The sequence below is a fragment of the Papaver somniferum genome, unplaced genomic scaffold, assembly GCF_003573695.1.
Source record: "Papaver somniferum cultivar HN1 unplaced genomic scaffold, ASM357369v1 unplaced-scaffold_54, whole genome shotgun sequence".
Classification (NCBI taxonomy): Eukaryota; Viridiplantae; Streptophyta; class Magnoliopsida; order Ranunculales; family Papaveraceae; genus Papaver; species Papaver somniferum.
The window spans coordinates 436,336-461,349 of NW_020648082.1; the positions used below are offsets into that span (position 1 = coordinate 436,336).

A 25,014-nucleotide genomic window follows, 5' to 3' on the forward strand; every position below is an offset into this window, starting at 1 on the left:
TAACTTAAAGTTACACAAGCCAAAATAATAATGTACTGTATGTAACCTCAAGCTACACATGCCTTTTACAATGTGTAACTTGAAGTTACACTTCCATTACAAACAAAACACACTGTATGTAACCTCAAGCTACACATGCCTTTTACAATGTGTAACTTGAAGTTACACTTCCATTACAAACAAAACATAGAACGGAAGAGTGGTTACCAGTTGAGGTAGGTTCTGCATTCTCCGTCACTGCGGGTCCATGTTCAGTTTTGTTAATGTTGCTGACGATCTCATCTATCATTTCACTCACTTCAACATTCGTCATATCATCAGGGTTAGCTCCTAGTTGCACCAACCTGTAGGTCTGAGCATTGTCAGGCTGTGTTTGCGGTGTTGTAGCAGTTATCACCATGGAGTCCTCAAACTGTGTTGAAGCAGAACTGTCATCAAAAGTTCCAGGAGTTGGCTGAGTTGGAGCAGTCATAACCAAACCGTCACCAACAGTTGCAGGTGTATCCTCATTGACTTTTGCAGTAACATCATCACCTACGGCTTTTGCAGCTACATCATCACCTGCCCCATCCACAACTCCACCATCTGCAGCTTTCTTCTGTGCCTCATCCGTAACAGGTGTCTCTTCAACATCTTTCTTCTGCTCCTCATCAACATTATTTGTAGGAGTGGGCTTTTGCTTTGCGACAGGCCTTTTCTTTGGTGGAGTCTTGCAAGTTGTCACACTCTTCATACTCGAACTATATGTCCTGAGTGGTCTTTTGTGCCCCTCTGCAGCAGTTTGAGCTTGCAGAATTGTTGGCGTATTTCCAGCTGCAAGGCTCATACATGGAACTGCACAAGTATTGAAACGAGAATTAGGATGATGATGATGATGTTAAATTTTTTTAATAAAATTTCAAGAAGAATATATCATGTGTAATCGACTGGCTTGGATAACTAATATGTGTAACTTCATGTTACACATGAATATGGCATGGATACCTAGTGTAACATGGAGTTACACATGCATCTAACTAGTGTAACCAGAAGTTACACATGCATGTGGCATGTGTAACTAGGGATTACACATCCATATGATCAGTTTACTCAACATTTATTAAGTCTAATCAAGTTAAACAAGCAAGTTAAAAATGAACAAGTAAAATATGAAATTAAAAAGGTTCAAAGACCTTAGTGTCAACTAATTGGGTACCTCTATCAAGTTAAAGAAGCATATTAAAAATGAACAACTACTTACATTCTTCATGAAGGAAGTTTCCGCGTCATCTTTCTCTTTCTCTTGCTCAGTACTTCCATCTCCTTGTTGCTCTGTCTCAACTAATTGTAACTCTTCTTCTTCATGCTCAGTAGCTCCATGCTCAGTACCTCCATGTACATCATCTTCATGTTGCATAAACTCTTCCTGGGTCACTTTGTAAGGATCAATACCCATTGCTTGCATAATTTGGCAACTAAATTTGTGAACCTTGAATTCCGCTGTTCCTGAAAGGTCCCCTTCTGATATCCCTTCTCTTGCAATTGCATACACTGCTTTAAGCATTGCTTGCTTTTCTTGCAGTTGCTCTTTCAGATGGCTATTCTCAATAGTTTGCGCTTTCAGCCAACTTTGCAGGTCGTCCTTGCTGGGTACCACGGTTGATATACCCAGCTGCTTCTCAAGCTGTGAAAACTCAGCCACAAAGCTAGGAGTTGGCTGCAATTAACAGATGGAGAGGTTAAAAAGAGATTGCAAAAAACAGTTGAACATTCTAAATATACATTTTTCGGTTGTATGTGTAACTTAAAGTTACATAAGCACATTTTATATGTGTAACCTATAGTTACATAAGCACATTAGATATATCTAATGTAAAGTGGATATGTGTAACTAAAGGTTACACATATATCTAATGTAAAGTGGATATACATATAAAATGTGTAACCTATAGTTACATAAGCACAGGATATATATACAAACAGGATATATATGTTACATAACCTATAGTTGCATTCACTTGTGTTATCTTTTGCATGTGTAAGTATAAATTACACAAGCACATTTAAATGTGTAACTTATAGCTACACATGACAATTTTGATTACATCAAAGTTTTATCTAAATTACATTACCATAAATTTACAAAACCTAAACCAACTGACATATAACACTTACCGAAAACTGTGTCATGTCTGTTTTCCAAATGTAATCAGAAATCTGGTATATCCCATCTCCCAACCCTCGGGATATCTTCCTCGTGGTTCTCAACTTTCGGGATTAATCCTGCTGGCGTGTGTTCAGCAAACAATAACTGCAACATATAAATTTTAATTAGTCGATTGAACAAAAATATCCATCACGTAACACTAAAACTGCTGGAATAGAAATTACACACAAGCTTTTTACCAGTAGGTATTGCACACAAGCCTTCACATTTGACAAACAACTAAGATTAGTATGAATCTCTTCAAACAAGTGCTCGTGTATTAAATCAGGCCACGACACCTTGAGCACCGTATCATAAGTTTCAACGATACTAAGATATTTCGCGTTCACTCCATTGGCATTTTTGTCGCCAAAAAACAATACACAGCAAAGATAAAGACCTATCAGGCAAACTAGATCCTTTTCATCAACTTTCTTTCTTTTCCCACTTTTTCTCCTTTTTGCCATAAGTTGTTTTATCTTCTCTAAAATGTTTGTCTTAGTCACCGTCGTCTGATGCTTTGTAGATTTGATATCGGTGAAGTATTTGCTGTATAAAACATTGTCAGTCAAATCACTAGGACAATAGTACTTTAACAGCTTCTGACCCTTTCTGCTTCCAATCCTCTGCATGCAAAATATACCAGCCAGCTTTGCCGGTGTAGACTCTATAATCTTATCATCAGCAAACTTGAATGAACATGGTGTCTCACAATCCATGTCAAAGCAGTTCAAGAGCTTCAAGACGCCGTGTTTGTTGGTAGTTATCTGTCTTGTTGTAGTTGGTACAGTTGTATCATAGTCATCGTAATACATCATTACGAGTTCTCCGTAAGCAGCTCTCCTAAGATATCTATGAGCCCTATCAGTCAGTCCTATAGGCTTTATCACCTTTACTAAATCCTTTACTGCATTCAACGACTGCCTTAGGTTTCCTGTACACATCACACACAAAAATAGCATGAGTCAGTATGTTGTGTACTTATCAAATACACTCGTTTTTAACTACAAAATGAAAATCATGTTACAAACTATGTTTATTTGCCAAGTACACAAACTGAATCATTCTATTCTGTGTTGTGTAACCTTAACTTACATGCATATGAAGGTTTAAAGGGGTCATTTTTTTATGTCCAACTATAATTTACAAACACAATACAGTCATAGTTATATTTTTGCATGTGTAACTTTTAGTTATCTAGGCAATTGCCAAATCAGTTATGTTATTATGCATGTGTAACTTAAGGTTACACAGTCAATTGGCAAGTCAGTGATTAGATTTTCAATGTGTATCTTATAGTTACACAGCCACTTTGCAAGTCATTGGTAACATCTTGAATGTGTAACTCACAGTTAAGATGTGTAACTACAAGTTACACAACCACTTCTGCAAGGCTCATTTGTATGTGTAACTACAAGTTACACACTCAATATACAAACCACAACATAGTGGTGAGATTTTGAATGTGTAACTTAAAGTTACACAGGCCCTTGTTTGCGTAGTTATACATTCAAAAGCATCACTTACATTAGAAACTTTTAAATTTATTCAGTTAGTAGATTTTAACTACAAGTTACACACTCAATCCTAGACATTCTACAAGGTGTAACTTTAACTTACACATGCATATTAATGAGTAACTTTAATTTACACAACCAATTTTCTATGTGTAACTACAAGTTACACATCCTAAACACAACCAATTTTTTATGTGCAACTACTAGTTACACATCCCTAGGCAAGTCAGTGGTGACAGGCTCACTTGGTATGTGTAACTATAAGTTACACAATCAATATACAAACCACAACACAGTCAGTGGTTACATTTTGAGTGTGTAACTTATAGTTACACATGTCCTTGTCTGTGTAATTACATATTCACAAGCATTATATGAGAAATAAACATGAGACCATGACAACAATAGTTTTCACAACTTAGTACCTGTAATTGTATCATCTTTTCTAGGGGGATTCATTTTTCCTTTCACCATTTTTATTCCAAAAGAAATTTGATTCTGAATCTGTAGTTGATGTAGTAATAAAATCAAGTTAGTTGATTGCAATTCAACTTAGAGTTTCTAGGGTTTTCAAACAGTAACATCTCAGAAATGAAATCCACTAAATCAATCAGTTATATCACATCCATGACTTACCTTTGTTTCTATTTAATCAGTTATTTCATGGATTTTATGCACAAACGATTGTTCTCCTTCTCCGATCTGTAAAATTATCAGTCAGAATGAGTTATGTTTGTTGTAATCTTATTACAAACCCTAGTTCAGAAATTTTCGACCCACGAATCAGTAACAACAGGAATCAAAACTAACAGCTTCAAATCAAAACTTACCTAGTGATTAATCGTCGGAGTATTTCATCAACAGGAATCAGTAACAACGGCGATTTAGGGTTTGAATCTGAAACTGAATCTGAAACTGTTTCTTTTGATTTTTTTTGGTTTTTGAATCTGAAACTTTTTCGATCTGTTTCTCTGATTTAGGGGTTAGCAAATGATGAATAGTTTTTGATCTCGATCTTTGTTTTGGAACAGATTTCAGGAAGATTTCTTGATTTTTTGGGTTTTTTTCTAGATTTCTTTCTGTTTCAGGTGAGTGAGATTTGTTTTCTCTCTCCTTGGAAATGAAATAATGGCGTCTGAACGAGAGAAAGGTAGGTGACGCCTCTTATATACTTGAGGCTAATTTAGTCTTTTCGTTTTTATTAAATTTATTTTTTAAATCAGGGCCTACTAATGAAACTCTTTTATCTAGGGGCCTCATATTATGGGTTATCCATGGGTTGGGCCTGAGCCTAATTTTCCCTTTATAAAATAGAAAATGGCCGGTCATGTTGGATGGTCAAATGAATTTTTTCACTATGGCCAAATGAACTTGGTGGCCGAAGAAGAAGCGTGTGGCTGAAGATAGGAATGTCGACTGGGATATATTCGTGGGCGTGGGAAGTTATGCAGTAGGAGGTTGGAGAAGATTCGATTTGGTTTGCTTAAATGATATCATTGTTGTTACAGGGATTACTTCCTTTGATTTGTTTTTCATTTGGTTTGCTTAAATGATACCATTGTTATTACAGGGATTACTTCCTTTGATTTGTTTTTCGTTTGCGTAATAGCAAGTGGTGTGCGAGCCCGTGTTCCATATAACCAAAACGAATTGGTTCGAATTATAGATGGGAGACGTTTCTTTCATCGCTTTTGTTATCCAATGTATGAAAAGATCATAGACAGTTGAAAGGGAGTCGAATTTTTCGTTTAACGTTGAAGTCTTTCGTGATGTCCATGACAGGTTCAACTGATGAACTCGAAAGAGTGTTTGTGCTATGATTATTGGGGCAAATGGTTTTTCCTAACTCAACCGGTTTCTCACGTTGGTCGGCTTGAAGCATTACAAGATCTTCATGACGCACCATATCATGATTGGAGGTCTTCAATTTTAGCAGAAATGTATCGTGGCCTCGATGCAACTTCCATATATGTAACCAACATCACTGGTTTCTTGAGCATAATAGAGGCAAATTTCTAAATTTTTCTTTTTATATTGAGTATTTTTCTAAGCAAAAACATGGTCACAACACTAAATTATGAATCTATTTTCAGTATTGGTGGTATACCTACTTCCGTATTAAATACAAAACTTGAGAGTTACAATAATGGACATGTACTGCAAGAAGAAATGGGATAAAGACACTGGTGAAAATGGAATTCTTTTCGCTTTTGTTCAAAGATATAAACAAATTATACGAAGCTCCAAAAATGTTGTAGTTCATCCTTACCACAGTATTGAGTTTGCAAATTCTGAGATACAAGTTATTATGGACTATTCACTTCGAAGAGTTGTTTTTTCCACCTCAGAAAATAAATAGGGGTGTTTGGTATTTTGAAAAAAAAAAATACTTTTCAAGTTACAAAATATTTTTGCAAAGGCGATTAACCTCCCAAGACAGATGCAAAACTTTGAATCAGATTTTGATATGTTTTGACAGATGCCATGTGAGAGGTTTGAAGAAAACGCTGAGTTGAATAATACTGAAGCACATCTCAATGGTACCAGAAAATTATCGAAGCCGATTATTGGTGTTCACAATATTGTACTATACTTAGTACAATTTGTTATCAATATATATAAAAAATTACAATAATACTGAAGCACATCTCAATGTTGGTTTTGGTTTCATATTGCGCAACTAGACATGTACTTTCAAAGGAGCAGGAATGGGAAGTTGCAAGAAAGAATCACTAGAAGAAGTTGAAGCTGTAGCTCTGCTACAAACTACAAATTGGGTCGTCACAAATAACTTGCAAAATCTGGATATAGAAGGAGATAACCAAATTACTATCAAGTACCTACAAGGAAAATAAACCTCAATCAAATGGAAATGTGTAGCCATATTAGATGAAGTACAGAAGATGGCAGCTGAACTGATCTCTTTTGGGGGCTTTCATTTTGTGGATAGAAGAGCAAACAAAGCTGCGAACGTGTTGGCTAAAAAGGAAGAACTTCACCTCAACTGATTACTAGTTTTACTGATACACCTTCATTTTTAATTCCAACAATTGTTTTTGACACTGTCAAAGCTTATGAGAACTGTAATATGAACTCAAATTATGTATCTTTTCATGAAGAAACTAATCACACGGATTCATTCGTCGAACGGACAACTCAATCTGAGTTGATTCCAAATGAGTCTGAATCTATAGATTAGTTCCCTTCTCAGTAATATATCTAGGTATTTTCAAAAAAAAAATTGGTGGGTATAGGAGTAATTCTTATGGTGACTTGTAAAATAAATTTTTGGTTAGTCATGTGGATGGGCAAACGAGCTTTTCCACTATGGCTAAATGAACTTGGTGGCTGAAGAAGAAGAAGAAGCGGCTGAAAATAGGACTCGTAACTGGGATATATTCATTAGCATGGGAAGTTGTGCGTCGGGCGGTTGGAAAAGATTCGATTTGGTTTGCTTAAATGATATCATTTTTATTATATGGATACTCCCTTTGATTTGTTTTTCATTTGCGTAAAACCAAATAGTGTGGGAGACGTGTACCATATAACCAAAACGAATGGTGTTGACTTATAGATGGAAGACGCTTTCTCCATCGCTTTTGTCATCCAATGTATTGTTGAATTGTTGAAAGGGGGTGGAATTTTTCGTTTAACGTTGAAGTCTTTCTTGATGTCCAAGACAGGTTCAACTAATGAATATAACGAACTCAAAATAATGTTTGTGTTATGGTTATTGGGTCAAATTTTTTTTCCTTGCTCAACCAGTTTCTCACGTTGGTCGGTTTGAATCGTTATAAGATCTTCATGACGCACCATATCATGACTGGGGGTATGCAATTTTAACAGAAATGTATCGTGGCCTCGATGCAACGTCCATATGTGTAACCAACATCATTGGTTTCTTGGGCATCATAGAGGTAAATGTCTAAATTTTTATTTTTATTTTTATTTTTATATTTAGTATTTTTTAAGCAAAAACATAGTCAAAACACTAAATTATGAATCTATTTTCAATATTGATGGTATACCTACTTTTGTGTTAATAATCACGTTCTTAAATATAAAACCCCGAGAATTCCATTAATGGACATGTACTACAAGAAGAAATGGGAAAAAAGACACTGGTGAAAATGGAATGATTTTCGCATTTGTTCAAAGATATCAACAAATGACACGAAGCTCCAAAAATATTATTGTTCATCCTTACCACAATTTTATTGAGTTTGCAGATCTTGAGGTGCAAGCTATTATGGACTATTCACTTCGAAGAGTTTTTTTTTCCACCCAAGAAATAAATAGGGGCGTTTGGAATTTGGGAAAAATACGACTTTTCCAGTTACAAAATGTTAGAGCAGTGCTCGGTAAAACTCGCAAGCGTTTCTATCTCAAGCTTGTTTTTCAAGTTTAGTTTCCAAAACTATAAGTCTTGATTTCTTGTCTACTTATAGCTAAGTCTCGGATTAGGATAGAATGTTTAGTTGAGCTTTGACTTCACGATGGTCATCGATTGAAGACGAAGAACTAAAAAGGGGAGCTTATGGAACTTCATCAACAAAAGGTATGTGGAGACTTGAACTCATATATCACTCAAAAGTCTATTTATGTTATATCTCCTATTTGAGACAAAAGTCGTATAGCTGTATAGACTTCAATTTATACACATTTGATATTTCGAGCTGAGTTTAACTCGCTTACATATTTCTCGAAATATGTGTCGGTAAGCTTTCTCTTTAAACAATTTCATCTTATATTCTTAACGAAACTCAAAATATGATCATGTGAAAAATTTCCTGGTAACATCTTACATGATTTGTGTGAGACATTCATTTGATGTAGACTCGTAATTTTTCGTATTGATCTATTGATCACTTGAAAATTGCTTTGAAGCTAATAGTTTGTGTGAGACAGCTATTGTCGTCTTCTAAGAATATTTCAATAATTAAAATAGGAGTTTAGAACAATTAACCATTGATTGGATATAGCACAGTATGCGTACTTTTATGCTAACTGTTGCAAGTTATTCCAAGTTCGTGAACCTTAGTATGTATACCCGTATGCGTACTGGCTTAACAATTCAAGTCCGGATATTCAACTGAGTTGGGTTGTGTACGAAAGTATGCGTACCCGTTTGCACACTGGAGACCACAGGCCAATTCCGGCTACTTAGGTATGCGTACTCGTTAGCATAGTTGAGTGGGTTAAGTTGTAAAATCGGTTGTTCATGAACAAATACATTTATATATTTAGGAATGCAATCTTTTGCAAACCGTTTCTATAATGTTCATGAATTGATTCGAGTGAATCAAATCCTATTTTGCATCAATTGTGTCTTGTATACTTCTATGAGAATATAAACAACTGAACAACTCTATAACTAGTTTCTTTTGAGTCATTTGAACTAGTTGTGGTTAAGATGAACAATGTTGATATGAAAGTGTTCATATGGCTAACTTCGGTTAACTATTGTTGAACCAACCAAGTGTACAAGTTTAGGTACGGTTACCTATACTTAAATGTTGGAACATTTCATTTGTATATAACAAGCTAAGTTCGATCTAACGATTGAAAGATATTATAGCTTGAATCTAATCAGGTTTTCATCTAATGGTGAATATTGAATGATTTGCTACCAAGGTAACATTGATTACAAATCCTGATTTGAAAACTATATAAGGGAGAACTCTAGCAACTGGGAAACCTAATCCCCACACCTCCTGTGTGATACTAGTTGCGACTAGAGTCGATTTTCCATTAACCTAGGTTTTTCCTATAACCATTATAGGTTAACGAGTTGAAGACTTCATTGGGATTGTGAAGCCAGACCAAACTATTTTTTTTTCTCTGTAGTTGCGTGTTCAGATCTTACTTTGTTCTATCGTATTGTGTACTATCTTCTCTAAGATTTGCTCGAGATTTAATCTCCAATTGGTAAGATAAAAAGTAGTCACAAACATCTTCGTCTCATCATTTGTGATTCCACAATATCTTGTTTTGCTTCCATACGGTTAAGATTACTGTGAGGTGATTGGTATTACTAGGTTATTCTTCGGGAATATAAGTCTGGTGTATCAATTGGTTCATGTTCACCTTGATTTATCAAAATACGGAATAAAACTCGTAGGTATTTTTTTGAGAGATATATTTATCTATTCAATAGACTTTTCTATATGAGACATATTGGTTTATCAAGTCTTCCACTTTGGGTCATAGAAACTCTTAGTTGTAGGTGAGATTAACTAAGAGAATCAAGTGTTCAGAATTCGGCGTGGTTCTAGAGGCATAAGGAACGCGATTGTACCTTGATCAGTGTGAGATTGGTTGGGGCTCAACTATATTCCAGTCTGAAGTTAACTTGTAGTAAGGAAGTGTCTGTAGTGGCTTAATATAGTGTGGTGTTCAATCTGGACTAGGTCCCTGAGTTTTTCTTATTTGGGTTTTCTCGTTAACAAAAATTTTGGTATCTGTGTTATTTCTTTTCCGCATTATATTTGTTTATATAATTGAAATATCACGGGTTGTGCGTAGTTCAATCAATTAGATAATACAACCTTTGGTTGTTGATATAAATTGATTGACACTTGACATTGGTCTTTGGTACCGTTCAAGTTATTTCTCATATCAATCAGGCTCACAGATTCCTATCTGTTCGATTGCAGATTGTATTGAGAAATTGAGATATAACTCTTGGATATATTTCCATTGATTGAGTCTAGCTGTCTAGTTGATTCTCTTGGAATTATATTGGAGTTTATCCATATAGGTTTCTAAAATAAATATTGGGTGTGGTTGTTAGACCCCCGATTTTTCACAAAATACTTTTTCAAAGGAGATTAACTTCCCAAGACAGATGCAAGTTTTTGCATCAGATTTTGATAAGTTATCATAGATGCCACGTGAGAGGTTTGAAGATGACACTAAATTGAATAATACTGAAGCACATCTCAATGGTACCAGAGAATTATCGAAGCCAGTGATTGGTGTTCACAATATGGTACTATACTTAGTACAATTTTTTATCAAAATCCTAGAATTGAGAATGAGAATAGATAAATCGGAGAAGATATGGAAGAATTAAGAGGAAAAATGAAGGTTTTGGACGAATTCAAATAAATAAGGAATAAAAAGGAGTCTGGTCCGAAAGAACACATTCATAAAATGAGTTTATTATCATAATCCTGATAAGGTCTCTCTTACAAAATAAATAAGCTCTCACTCTAACTTAGAATCAACCATATCAGGCGAGACACGTGTCACTCATTTGATAAACTCACCTGAAGATATAATTACTACAGCATAGTAATATTAATATATAATGGCACCCCCTAAGGTCCAACCATCTAGATGACAAATATGACATCTATGGGTTTCATTTTCCGGCGTTATCTCGTGTGGGTCATATAATTCCATCATTCTTATCCAACCTCCTCCATAAAAACCATGCTTAATGACCTAAGCCACAGATGGAAGTTCTTCACAATCTTCATTAAATATTCCTGAAATACATTGGGAGTTTCCAAATATAACTTCATCAGGGGAGCCAACCACTTCAACAATTATGAAACGTATTTATCCTTATGAAAAGACGAGGGTACCCAAATACACCACAATCTTATTGTTTTCAACCCATAAGTCCTCTTACCGAAAGTGATTGTTTATGGACAGAGTCGATACAATGCAACTAATCGGTATTCACACTCTGTGTGATTGTCTATGGATACGAGATCGAGAGAATACGACAACCAAAGTGTGATACTTGATAATAGATTCAGACTTAACCAAACTCTGTAGGATCAATATCAAGTATATCGGAGTTAACGTTTGTGTAATTTACTTTAAATTATATAAAAAAATATAATTGCGAAAAATAAAAGTAAATCACACATCAAGATTTTATTAATGAGGAAAACTGCAAGTGCAGAAAAACCCCGGGACCTAGTCCAGAACTGAATACTCTCAGAATTAAGCCGTTACACAAAATCTAAACCAACTTCGTATAGTTGAGACCAAAAAACTACCCCTAGTTCACTTAGTTTCCTCAGTATCCCTGCGATTCTGACATCGATGAGTGCACGCACTAGTACAATTTCTTTGGATCATATTCCAAACAGTAAGGGAACAATAAATCTGTTTGGTAACAACTTATATTGATTCTTTAAGATAAAGATATCTCAAGTCATACGCAGAGGCTTTTCCGTTTAATCTAATAAACTCATTTTCCTGTTAGATCAATCTATCCAATAACTACCAAAGTAGTTAAATTTAGATTCGCAATCAATCCAAATAAATCTCAAAGAGATATATTGAGAATGCCGATCTCACGCAACTAATCAATCGAATAAATATGATTCTAGTTGGATCTCAGCCGATCAAGGTTTGTGCACACTGTACACACAAATAAATGAGAACTAATAAGAAATCTTCTTCGTCTTCAAACCTTCTTTAATCTTCAATAATAACCTCCACAACACCACTTGAAGCTATTGTGATCAATTACACACAGAACGGAGTCTGTTAACAATGGATTATCACAAGATGTCTTTAGATCTACAAACAGTTCTAAAGATCCCATCGATACTGATAGACACATTTTTGTGTCTAAGTTGTCCCTAATTTTCTGTATTGTTGGCACTCGAGTTTGTACTAATTTTGGTGTTTTATGTGTTTGTAGGCACCTTTGGAAAATAAACATTTTTTGGAAAATTCAGCTTGAAAAGTTGGTAAAATCTCCCGGAGGATAAGTGTTATTCGGACTCTCGATTTTGGATAAGGGGCACGTCAATTTATAAGGGACACCTCAGTTGGACACCTGCTATTCGCACCCCCGGCTTGGTTAGGGGGAGGTCATCTTCAACCTCCAGTTTTGGCGGGAAATGGAGCTTTTTATGTGGTAGAAATTAGGGTTGGCCTTTTGGACCAGTTTTAGGGAGACTAAAGAGCTAAAAGTGATTGGGTATGTTCTTATGGGCTAGACAGGGATGGTAGAGGTTTTGGATTCGATCCAGTTTGGATGGAATTCTCACAAGAAGAAGTCAGAGCAACACGTACACCGTAAGAGATATTCACGTGATTACAACAAGTTTTACGTGTGCTGCTCGTGTTTGGATACCACTTGATCTCTGAAGAAGCGTGGAGAAGTAAAATAAGGAAATTTCAGAGGAAACAGACGTGTAGGAGAAGGATTTTTGGAAAGAAGATATTCCGAGAATATTACCCTTCACTGCCGAATAAAGAGAGATTACTGTGAGTTATTACGGAAGATTTTATTCGCCTGTTGAGTATAAATATAATACTGGGGTAGCAAATAAAGGGTGTCGAGAGTTTGGGGAAGCTTTGGAGGATACAGAGTGAAGAAATCACGAGTTGCAGGAATACCTTTCTGCTGCTGCAACTCAAGAACACGAAGAACATTAGACTCCAGTGAACCATCGTTTATCAACAGTGACAACGACAGTTAACCGTGGGTCGTAGTTTTCCAAAGACTACTGCACTTCATATGTATCGTTCTTTGTAACGGTGTTATGCAACGATTATAAACGTTGCAAACACCCGATTTTCACCATTTTCTCTCCATTTCATCATTGTGAACCATTTTTGAGCCATAAATAATTATTTTGAAAGCATTTTTACTATGATGAGCTAATTCCCTCGTATCCAAGGCAATGGAGGAAGCTATTTACGCAACATAAATGGGTAACTATTTTATCTAATTTATAATTCACTCAATCACTGCTTTTGCAGAGTTTTTTTAATTGTTTGCATAATTCTCTTCATTAGTTGTGATTCAATTAGAAATGTTATACTTTGTTTAGATAATCTATGCTTAGGGGATACAATTAATATTTGATAATTTTCCTGATTATATGTGAATTAAGAAATAACGGACTTAAAAGATAATTGGAGTTTTGGATTATTTATCATTCAATTTTGCGTAATAGTGGAATCTAGTGTCTTGGTTACCTCTCGCCCACTTTGTTAATATTTTTGTATATAATTTTATTAAACCTTTAAATTTAATCTTCACAAATCTTAGAGTTCGAATCCTATTTACAACAACGACAATCAAAAACCATAATCATTTGGCCCCGCTGCCGGGGATTTGTGCTTAGGTAGAATTTTTAGGTTTTTATTATTTTTTTATTTCATTTGTTCTTTTTACGTTTCTTTGGGTGTGTCTTTGTATTACAGGTTTGAAGTTGGATACTAAAGACTTGGAATCAAAGACTAAAGCTAAAAGAGAAGGAAAAAAAAAAAAAAAAAAAAAAAAAAAAAGCGAAAGAAAAAGAAAAAGAAAAAGAAAAATTAAAAAAAAAGAGAGAATTTACTTTTATTTTTTTAGAGACCTTCCATTTTTTTTGTAATTATTATTATTATTTTATTTATTTTCTTTGGACTGGACTTTGGACAATTATTTTGATTTTAAACCTTACGGAAGTGTAATAATAAAAAATAAAAATAAATTAATATAACTGTTTGCAGGGAAGGACGACGATTACAATATTGTCTCGGCCCCTGGGGTTCGTACATGACATAGGAGTCGTGTCCCGAGTCGACTTCAACGGTTCATCCCCCGTCTGGAACGGGAGGTAAGAATTCTAAACACCCGTGAATCCCCTGTCAGCGGGTTTACTGATTGATTTCGTATGCATATATGTTGAGGACCTGAAATCAGATTTAATTTTCTAGTAAAGGGCAAGGCCTGGCCAAATCAAGATAAGGACTCAGATTTCATCACCGTTTCCTTCTTGCCCTCCTTAGGAAAACGTAACCTACGCAAACCTAAGCCTTAAAATTTGGACTAAAACGAGACTGATAGGGTAACGAGCTTAATAGGAAAGTCGTTCGAAAAATATTGGTTGCTCTATTGAGCATACTTCGAAGTTCATGATGGTTTTTGTAAATTGAATACGCCGCCTTGTAATGCCGGTGAGGCCTTGGGTATCAAAGCTCCACTGAGCTTCCCTCGTCTCAATTCAACTTACTTTAACTCGGATTGATTCCAGAGAGGTTTGCGCAGATTGTAACGAATTCCTTTTCGAAAGAATAGAAGCTGGTCTAGAAACAATCTAAGGGAGCCATCATGCTTTTTGTTTGCTAGATAAAATAGGATTGTTGTGGTCGAGTCATCCTTCTTTGTGCTTGTTTAGAATTCCCTTGCAGTTAGGATGTCGAGCTGGTATTACAATAGCCAATACAACGAATATCCAACTGAACAATATGGACATCACTCTTATTATGACCATAGTGAGAATAGTGTTTGGGAACACCATCCTTTCGAAGGATATGGGTCATACCACGGTGAGCCCAATTACTATCCACACGCGCATCGGTCATACGAGCAAGAAGATTATAATACTAGTTCTTCGTCTTTAGAGGATACAATGAAAATTTTAAAAAGTAGTCCTTTTTATGATCCTTCTGTTCCTATTCCTTATTTAGAATAATCCCTCAGGGATTTAGCTGAGTCGACACGAAAGTTAGCTGAATCGACATGTAAGTTAGCTGAGGTGGATAACGTAGTTATGGACGAAAGGACTGCAACAACAACTGAATCTGTATAAGATATCCTCAATAGATTAACTCAAAACTTAGATCCAACACTAATGGAACTTTCTTTGGAAGAGACCCTTGAGAGGATAGCTGAGTCGACACGTAGACTTGAGTTAGAGACGAACGAAAGTATTGCTCGAAATAACTTGAATTGCCAATATAGTGTATCCAATAATACCCTTGAAAATGAAGATAGTTTTTCACATAATCAAGATAACGATGTTAGATTGGTAACACTACTTATTTAAATAAGGTTCAATAATCTTCGTAATATTATGATGATGAGGATAGTAGTAATGAAGAATCTGAAATATGTAGGCATAGTGATCAGGAATCTATTAATCCAATTGAGCTTTATAATGATTATATTATTTCTAGTTCAAATCCAAATAATTTTTATGATTATTCACCTATTCAAAAGGACGAGGATTTGATTAGGGATATCACCGTTTTAGACGATGTAGTTTTTCCTTTTGATTACGAATCTGATAGTGCTTTAGAGGAACGGGTTTATTCCGAAAATGTTGTTTTAGAGTCTAGAGACTTAGAAACCATAATCTTAGACGAAGAAGATAGACCCGTAAAGATGAGTAAAGATGCACTACCTGATAATAACTTAGAAGAATCAATTGACCATTTTCAAGAACCTGATGATCTAGAAATTATGGAAATTGTGACTAGTCTATCTAGAGACACTGAAAACTCTAAGTTTGGGGGTGATTATCACCTTCCTAGTGCCTTACCTTTAAGTATTAGAAAGTCCCCTCACTTAGGACTTGATATTTGTTCCTCGACCATTTTACAAGATTACCTTCATACTCTTTTTCCCGAACCTAATGATGTCCAGAAGTTCAGTCATTAGAAACCCATCATATGGTTGATGTGGTTTGCCCCGGCAATAATACCAAGATTGAATTTGTTTTCCCACCAAATAGTTTTCTTCCAATTGTGGGAACGTATAAATTTCAAATGTGTCACTTATTAAGTTCTGAGACTAAGCCTAAGTACTTTAGGTTAATAGAATCGACACATTTTCTTAAGAATGACCACTACTCTCATTGTGGTCAGTTATGTAAGTCAAATCTGATTGACTTAGAGGATCCACAATTATTTAGGTTATTATTATGTGTTTCTAAGTTTTTATTTGAGTTTTTCCAGACTCTAGGACCTAATAATTTGGATCCCACCTATGAGAAAATGCATCAGAGGAAAATATTTTATTTAGACCCTTTCATAGAACCTGAACCTGAGCCACAGTTAGCGATAGTTATCAGGAAACTAGGTAAGGGCATGCTAGTCTTGTTCATTTTCTTGGTTTACTGTAATTTCCTTTGGTCAACTCTATTTGGTTTTGAAGACACACAGTTATTCCGTCTACTGTTATACGGTTCGAGTTGACTGATCCTTTCCTAAGTCTGGCTGAAGACGTTAAACTTAGCACTTCTTTGGAGGTATCACATGCTCATGCAACACGGTAATATCTTTCCTTAACTCTTTTGATTCAAATGGTAACAGTTTCTCCTTGTTCATGATTTTATTTTCATCTTTAGAACATTGAGGACAATGTTAGATTTAAGTTTGGGGGTATGGGAGAAACTTTTTAGTTGCAATAAATAAACTCCAGAGCCTAAAGATTTATGTTTATTAAGGATGACACTAACCAATCTAAGTGGATGGGAACATCTTGGTTATAGGAGTTGAGCAACCAATCTGATTAGATGGAAACATCTAAAGAGTCTATTCATAAAAGCACAGAGCTCAGGTGTTAGAATTTTTTTTAAAAAAACATGGTAGTTTCGCCATATCTCGTTGAATCCTAATCCTTTTGTTTTTATTTTTTCTAAGTGATTTGGTGGGGCACACGATTCAAGTTGTTACCATTGCTAGGGTGGAATAGAATGATTGAGATACCAAAAAAAAAAAAAGACCAGACCATCAGACCAACAGGAATAAATTCAATAAAGTCGACCACTGGTGCCCTTGTATATGCCAGTTATGTTGACCTAGAGTTAGGTTTATCGACCACTGGTCCCCTTGTATATGCCATATGTGTTGATATTAGTCAGACCGGTATCTTAGTCCATTAGGATAAATACACCTTGGCAGAGGCCTTCAGACAGATATGGGAAACACCGTTAACTTTAAACCATCTCTTTGTCCATCTTCTTAATCTTTCCATGTGATTGGTTGACTCCGGTTATGATGTCCAAAAACTATCCGAGTAGAGCTTTGTCACAAACTCGTGTACATCAATTGGAATTTCGCTTCAAGGTACTTCCTCCTATAGTCAATGATTGTATGCCAACCAAGGAGATTCTTTAGGGCCTTCCAAGGTTCTACGTAGATAGCTAGGGTTTGGAGTATAAAGGTTTTGTGGGTACACCTCTGGTAAACCATCCGGAGACAACACTCCGCCACTAGGGACACCTAGTGGTTTAACGGCTTGCTGCACGTGCTAAGTGTAGTCAATTATTTTTTAGATTAGATTTGCTCGAGGACCAGCAAATAATAAGTTTTGGGGTATTTGATAGACACATTTTTGTGTCTAAGTTGTTCTCAATTTTCTGTATTGTTGGCACTCGAGTTTGTACTAATTTTGGTGTTTTATGTGTTTGTACGCACCTTTGGAAAATAAACATCTTTTGGAAAATTCGGCATGAAAAGTTGGTAAAATCTCCCGGAGGATAAGTGTTATTCGGACTCTCGCTTTTGGATAAGGGGCACATCAATTTATAAAGGGCACCTCATTTGGAAACCTGCTATTCGCACCCCCAGCTTGGTTAGGGGGAGGTCATCTTCAACCTCCAGTTTTGGCGGGAAATGGAGCTTTTTATGTGGTAGAAATTAGGGTTGGCCTTTTGGACCAGTTTTAGGGAGACTAAAGAGCTGAAAGTGATTGGGTATGTTCCTATGGGCTAGACAGGGATGGTAGAGGTTTTGGATTCGATCCAGTTTGGCTGGAATTCTCGCAAGAAGAAGTCAGAGCAACACGTACACCGTAAGAGATATTCACGTGATTACAACAAGTTTTACGTGTGTTGCTTGTTTTTGGATACCACTTGATCTCTGAAGAAGCGTGGAGAAGTAAAATAAGGAAATTTCAGAGGTAGCAGACGTGTAGGAGAAGGATTTTTGGAAAGAAGATATTCCGAGAATATTACCCTTCACTGCCGAATAAAGAGAGATTACTGTGAGTTATTACGGAAGATTTTCTTCGCCTGTTGAGTATAAATATAATACTGGGGTAGCAGATAAAGGGTGTCGAGAGTTTGGGGAAGCTTTGGAGGCTACAGAGTGAAGAAATCACGAGTTACAGGAATACCTTTCTGCTGCTGTGACAGACGCATTTATGTGTCTATTTTGTTTTCAATATTATGTATTGTTAGACTCGATTAAGTACTTATTATGTTATTTTGTGTTTTTGTACATGTTTTCAGAGAAATAAGCTCTTGCGGCGATTTTGGCTCGAAAAGTGATGTTTTACACCCCATGATAGAGTACTAAAGGCAACCCAGAAATGTGCTGGAGGAACCTAGAAAAAGTGCTGAAAACATCCCAGAAAAATTATTATTTACGCCCAAAAATTACTATTTGCACCCCAGGGATCCAACTGCTAACCACACCCCATCACTGGTTAAGGAGACTCCATCTTCTTCCTTGTTTTGAAAAGAAAAATTGGCAGGAAATTTGGTTTCAACGGTAAAGGATTTATTATCTTTAAGATAATAATATCTTCTTGCCTTACAAACATGAAATTTTGAAGAAAAAGGAAGTTATCTTGTATTAAACAAGAAAGATATCCTTAGAAGATTTTATCTTGGATTTTATTCTGCGAATTAAAGAAGATATGGGATTAATAAAGAAATATATAGAATAAAGAGAAGGAAAAATTCTTGAAGATATTTTTAATTAAAAAGAAGAATATTTTGGAGTTATGGAAGAATATATTTGAGTGATGTGTATTTGTGTGTATAAATAGAGAGCTAGAGAGCACATTTGGGAGAGTTTTTTTTGGGGGAGGAGGAGAGAAAAGAAAATCAGTGCTTTAATAATTTTCTCTTCTTTGTAAACACCATTTGAGCAATAAATAATTATTTTGAGAGCATGTTTACCATGATGAGATAATTCCCTCGTAACCAAGGCAATGGAGGAAGCTATTCACGCAACATAAATGGGTAACTATTTCATTTAATTATATAATTCACCTAATCGCTGCTTTTGTAGAGTTTTAAATTGTTTGAATGATTGTCTTAATTATTTGTTATTCAGTTTGATAGGTTATGCTTGGTTTAATCTCTTGATAATCTATGCTTAAGGTTTACAAATAACATTTGAGAATTTGTATGATTGATAGTGAATTAAAGATAAAAGACGACTTAAGAATTGAATAGAGTTTTGAAATATTTATCATTCAATTTTGCGTAATAGTGGAATCTAGTGTCTTGGTTACCTCTCGCCCACTTTGTTAATATTTTTGTATATATTTTTATTAAACCTTTAAATTTAATCTTCACAAATATTTGAGTTCGAATCCTATTTACTACAACCACAATCGAAAATCATAATCAATTGGCGCCGCTGACGCGGATTTGTGCTTAGGTAGAATTTTTAGGTTTTTTTTATTTTTTATTATTCCATTTGTTCTTTTTACGTCTCTTTGGTGTGTCTTTGTATTACAGGTTTGAAGTTGGATACTAAAGACCTTGGTTTGAAGTTGGAATACTAAAAGAGAAGGAAAAAAGACAAAGAAAAAAAAGAGAAAAAGAAAAAAAAGAGAAAAAGAAAAAAAAGAGATTTTTTTTAGACTATCTGAGTAGACCTTCCTAGTGCCTTACCTTTAACTCTCAGAAAGTCCCCTAACTTGGGACTTGATATCTCTGCCTCGACCATTTTACAAGATTACCTTCATACTCGTTTTCCTGAACCTAATGATGTCCAGGAAGAAGTTCAGTCGTTAGAAATCCATCCTCTGGTTGATGTGGTTTGCCCAGGCTATGATCCCCAGATTGACTTTGTTTTCCCACCAAATAGTTTTCTTCCAACTGTGGGAACGTTTATATTCCAAATGTGTCGAATATTAAGTTATGATACTAAACCTAAATGCTTTAGGAAATTAGAATCGACACATTTGCTTAAGAATGACCACTACTCTCATTGTGGTCAATTATGTAAGTCAAATCTTATTGACTTAGAGGATCCTCAGTTATTTAGGTTATTATTGTGCGCTTCTAAGATTATATTTGAGTTTTTCCAGACTTTAGGTTTCGGATCCCACCTATGAAGAAACGCAACCAATGAAATTTTTCTATTTAGACCCTTTCATAGAACCTGAACCTGAACCTGAATCACAATTAGATATAAATTTCTTAATCAGGAAACTAGGTAAGGGTATGCTAGTCTTGTTCACTTTCTTGGTTCATTGCAGTTTCCTTTGGTCAACTCTTTTTGGTTTTGAAGACCCGCAGTTATTTCGACTGTTACTTTATGGTTCGAGTTGACTAATCCTTTCCTAAGTCTGGCTGAAGACTTTAAACTTAGCACTTCTTGGGAGGTATCCCATGCTCATGCAACACGGTAATATCTTTACTTAACTCTTTTGCTTCAAATGGTAATCGTTTCTCCTTGTTCATGCTTTTAATATTATCTTTAGAACATTGAGGACAATGTTAGATTTAAGTTTGGGGGTATGGGAGAAACTTTTTAGTTGCAATTATTAAACTCCGGAGCCTAGAAATTTATGCCTATTAAGGTTTGCACTAACCAATCTAAGTGGATCGGAACGTCTTGGTTGTAGGAGTTGAGGAACCAATCTGATTAGATGGAAACATCTAAAGAGTCTATTCATAAAAGCACAGAGCTCAGGTGTTAGAATAATAATAAAAAAAAAACATGATAGTTTCGCCATATCTCGTGATGGAAACATCGAAAGAATCCGGATCACTTTTTTTCTTTTTACCTTTTTACCATTACTAGTGTGAAATAGAGTGACTGGGATATACCAAAAAAAAAAGGAAAAAAGAAAAATTTGGACCAGACCATTAGACCAACCGGAATAAATTCAATAAAGTCAACCACTGGAACCCTTGTATATGCCAGTTGGTTGACCTAGAGCTAGGATTATCGACCACTGGTTCCCTTGTATATGCTAGTGTGTTGATATTAGTCCAGACCAGTATCTCAGTCCATTAGGATAGGTTCACCTTAGTTAACATCATCTACGTTTTTCTTTACATCCATCTTCTTAATCTATCCATGTGATTTGTTGACTCCGGGTTATGATGTCCAGAAACTATCTGAGTAGACCTCTGTCACTTTATATGAATTTTAGTATGCTTGAGTGCAAACTCGTGTACACCAATTGGAATTTCGCATCAGGGTTCTTCCTCCTATAGTCAATGATTGTATGCCAACCAAGGAGATTCTTTAGTGCCTTCCAAGGTTCTGCGTAGATAGCTAGGGTTTGGAGTATAAAAGTTTTGTGGGTACACCTCTGGTAAACCCTCCGGAGAGAACACTCCGCCACTAGGGCCACCTAGGGGTTCAAATGATTTTTATTTTCTAGAATAAATTTGCTCGGGGACTAGCAAATAATAAGTTTGGGGGTATTTGATAGATGCATTTATGTGTCTATTTTGTTCTCAATATTCTGTATTGTTAGACTCGATTAAGTACTTATTATGTTATTTTGTGTTTTTGTAGATGTTTTTAGAGAAATAAGCTCTTGCGGCGATTTTGGCTCGAAAAGTGATGTTTTTACACCCCAGGATAGAGTACTGAAGGCACCCCAGAAATGCGCCGGAGGAACCTAGAAAAAGTGCTGAAAACATCCCAGAAAAATTATTATTTACGCCCAAAAATTACTATTTGCACCCCAGGGAGCCAACTGCTAACCACACCCCCATCACTGGTTAAGGAGACTCCATCTTCTTCCTTGTTTTGAAAGAAAAATTGGCGGGAAATTTGGTTTCAACGGTAAAGGATTTAATATCTTTAAGATAATAATATCTTCTTGCCTTACAAACATGAAATTTTGAAGAAAAAGGAAGTTATCTTGTATTACACAAGAAAGATATCCTTAGAAGATTTTATCTTGGATTTTATTCTGCGAATTAAAGAAGATATGGGTTTAATAAAGAAATATATAGAATAAAGAGAAGGAAAAATCTTGAAGATATTTTTAATTAAAAAGAAGAATATTTTGGAGTTATGGAAGAATATATTTGAGTGGTGTGTATTTGTGTGTTTAAATAGAGAGCTAGAGAGCACATTTGGGAGAGTTTTTTTGGGGGAGGAGGAGAGAAAAGAAAATCAGTGCTTTAATAATTTTCTCTTCTTTGTAAACACCATTTGAGCAGTAAATAATTATTTTGAGAGCATGTTTACCATGATGAGATAATTCCCTCGTAACCAAGGCAATGGAGGAAGCTATTCACGCAACATAAATGGGTAACTATTTCATTTAATTATATAATTCACATAATCGCTGCTTTTTCAGAGTTTTAAATTGTTTGAATGATTGTCTTAATTATTTGTTATTCAGTTTGATAGGTTATGCTTGGTTTAATCTCTTGATAATCTATGCTTAAGGTTTACAAATAACATTTGAGAATTTGTATGATTGATAGTGAATTAAAGATAAAAGACGACTTAAGAATTGAATAGAGTTTTGAAATATTTATCATTCAATTTTGCGTAATAGTGGAATCTAGTGTCTTGGTTACCTCTCGCCCACTTTGTTAATATTTTTTTATATAATTTTATTAAACCTTTAAATTTAATCTTCACAAATCTTTGAGTTTGAATCCTATTTACTACAACCACAATCGAAAATCATAATCATGCTGCAACTCAAGAACACGAAGAACATTAAACTCCAGTGAACCGTCGTTTATCAACAGTGACAGCGACAGTTAACTGCCGGTCGTAGTTTTCCAAAGACTACTGCACTTCATATTTATCGTTCTTTGTAACGGTTTTATGCAACGATTATAAACGTTGCAAACACCCGATTTTCACCATTTTCTCTCCATTTCATCATTGTGAACCATTTTTGAGCCATAAATAATTATTTTGAGAGCATTTTTACTATGATGAGATAATTCCCTCGTAACCAAGGGAATGGAGGAAGCTATTTACGCAACATAAATGGGTAACTATTTTCTCTAATTTATAATTTATAATTCACTCAATCACTGCTTTTGCAGAGTTTTTTTAATTGTTTGCATAATTCTCTTCATTAGTTGTGATTCAATTAGATAGGTTATACTTTGTTTAGATAATCTATGCTTAGGGGATACAATTAATATTTGAGAATTTTCCTGATTATATGTGAATTAAGAAATAACGGACTTAAAAGATAATTGGAGTTTTGGATTATTTATCATTCAATTTTGCGTAATAGTGGAATCTAGTGTCTTGGTTACCTCTCGCCCACTTTGTTAATATTTTTGTATATAATTTTATTAAAACTTTAAATTTAATCTTCACAAATCTTAGAGTTCGAATCCTATTTACAACAACGAAAATCAAAAACCATAATCCGATACATCGGTCTAGTTTGAGTGAATCTTATATCAGAAGAGAAGATTCTCAAGAATAAACAAACTAGGTGCAATCAAAGTTTTAACAACCGTTAGTCAACCAAATCAATCGAAAACTAACAACACTGCAATTATCTAATTTCCCACCAACGGTGCTCCTAGAGCTTCTTGATCCTACAAAAGTCTTTAAACGAGCGGTCGTAAGAGATTTCACCTAATTAGGATACTTTCCTCTCCGAATAGACGGCTAGCTCCACCGGCAATAACAAATAATAATGAAGTTTGTCTTGGCTTTTAGGATAGTTTGCTAGAAATGCAAACATAGGTATTTATAGACCAAGGATGTATGGATAATGGAAACCAAGGAATTTCCAAAACCGAAAATACTCTCAAGATATGCAATTAATAGAAAAATTCGGTTTTCTAATTCCCAATAAATGCTTTTTCCAAAATTTTCGAAATCTCTCAATAGAAAATCTCCAATTAGTAAATACATATTACTAATTTTTATTCTCTAGATATATGCATTTAAGTTCTGGGAATTAAAGCATATAAAACCAAAAACCTTAATTAAAAGATTCTCAATTTATTTCGGCACATGATCTCCTTCAGTGCTAAGGAATATCTTTGAACAATAAATGATAAGAGTTATTGTACGTGTTCAAAGTATGTTGACATCTTTTTATTGTAAATCCTTATTCATATTTACATGGATTTACATTCTTGAAATCGGTTATACCACACATCCACACAAGTTTAGAATTGGTTGACCTGTATTCCAAGATAACTATGTGATTGATCAAATATCAAATCACATACATGGGTTCGATCGGTTCTACCAATAACTAGGATCGGTTATTCCTCAATATAAAAATACTTGTGATCGGTCACACAAGTTACCAGGACCGGTTACCATATTCCCATGGTATTTCTTGTGATCGGTCACACCAGTTACCAGGATCGGTTACACCAATTACCAGGACCGAATACCAATTACAAGGATCGATTACATGATACTCTATGATCGGTCACACCAATTACTAGGATCGATTACACCAATTACTAGGATCGGTCACACCAATTACAAATATCGATCATACCATCTCATGGTGATTACTTAGGATCGTCTACAACAATTAATAAAAACTAGTCATACCAAATCATAAGTCAGGCATTATGATTAGTTATACCAAGATACATAACATAGTTACGATCGGTTCTACCA

At 35.1% G+C, this 25,014-nt stretch overlaps 2 protein-coding genes and 1 long non-coding RNA gene across 3 annotated transcripts; all 3 read right to left on the reverse strand.

Moving 5' to 3' along the window:
- Positions 1-330: 330 nt before the first annotated feature.
- LOC113343109 lies at positions 331-2,194 on the reverse strand. The gene is made up of 4 exons (XM_026587410.1): positions 2,155-2,194; positions 1,265-1,696; positions 414-709; positions 331-367 (listed from the first exon to the last, which is right to left on the reverse strand). Exons 1-4 carry the CDS (start codon positions 2,167-2,169, stop codon positions 331-333), a joined length of 780 nt encoding a protein of 259 aa, XP_026443195.1. The 5' UTR covers positions 2,170-2,194.
- Positions 2,189-2,941, reverse strand: LOC113343110. The gene is made up of 2 exons (XM_026587411.1): positions 2,386-2,941; positions 2,189-2,290 (listed from the first exon to the last, which is right to left on the reverse strand). The coding sequence occupies exons 1-2, from the start codon at positions 2,902-2,904 to the stop codon at positions 2,189-2,191; spliced, it is 621 nt and encodes a 206-aa protein (XP_026443196.1). The 5' UTR covers positions 2,905-2,941.
- Positions 2,942-3,090: 149 nt separating this feature from the next.
- On the reverse strand, positions 3,091-4,662 carry LOC113343084. Its single transcript, XR_003357023.1, has 4 exons — positions 4,533-4,662; positions 4,339-4,404; positions 4,128-4,206; positions 3,091-3,119 (listed from the first exon to the last, which is right to left on the reverse strand). It is a non-coding gene; the product is annotated as an uncharacterized LOC113343084 (long non-coding RNA).
- Positions 4,663-25,014: the final 20,352 nt, after the last annotated feature.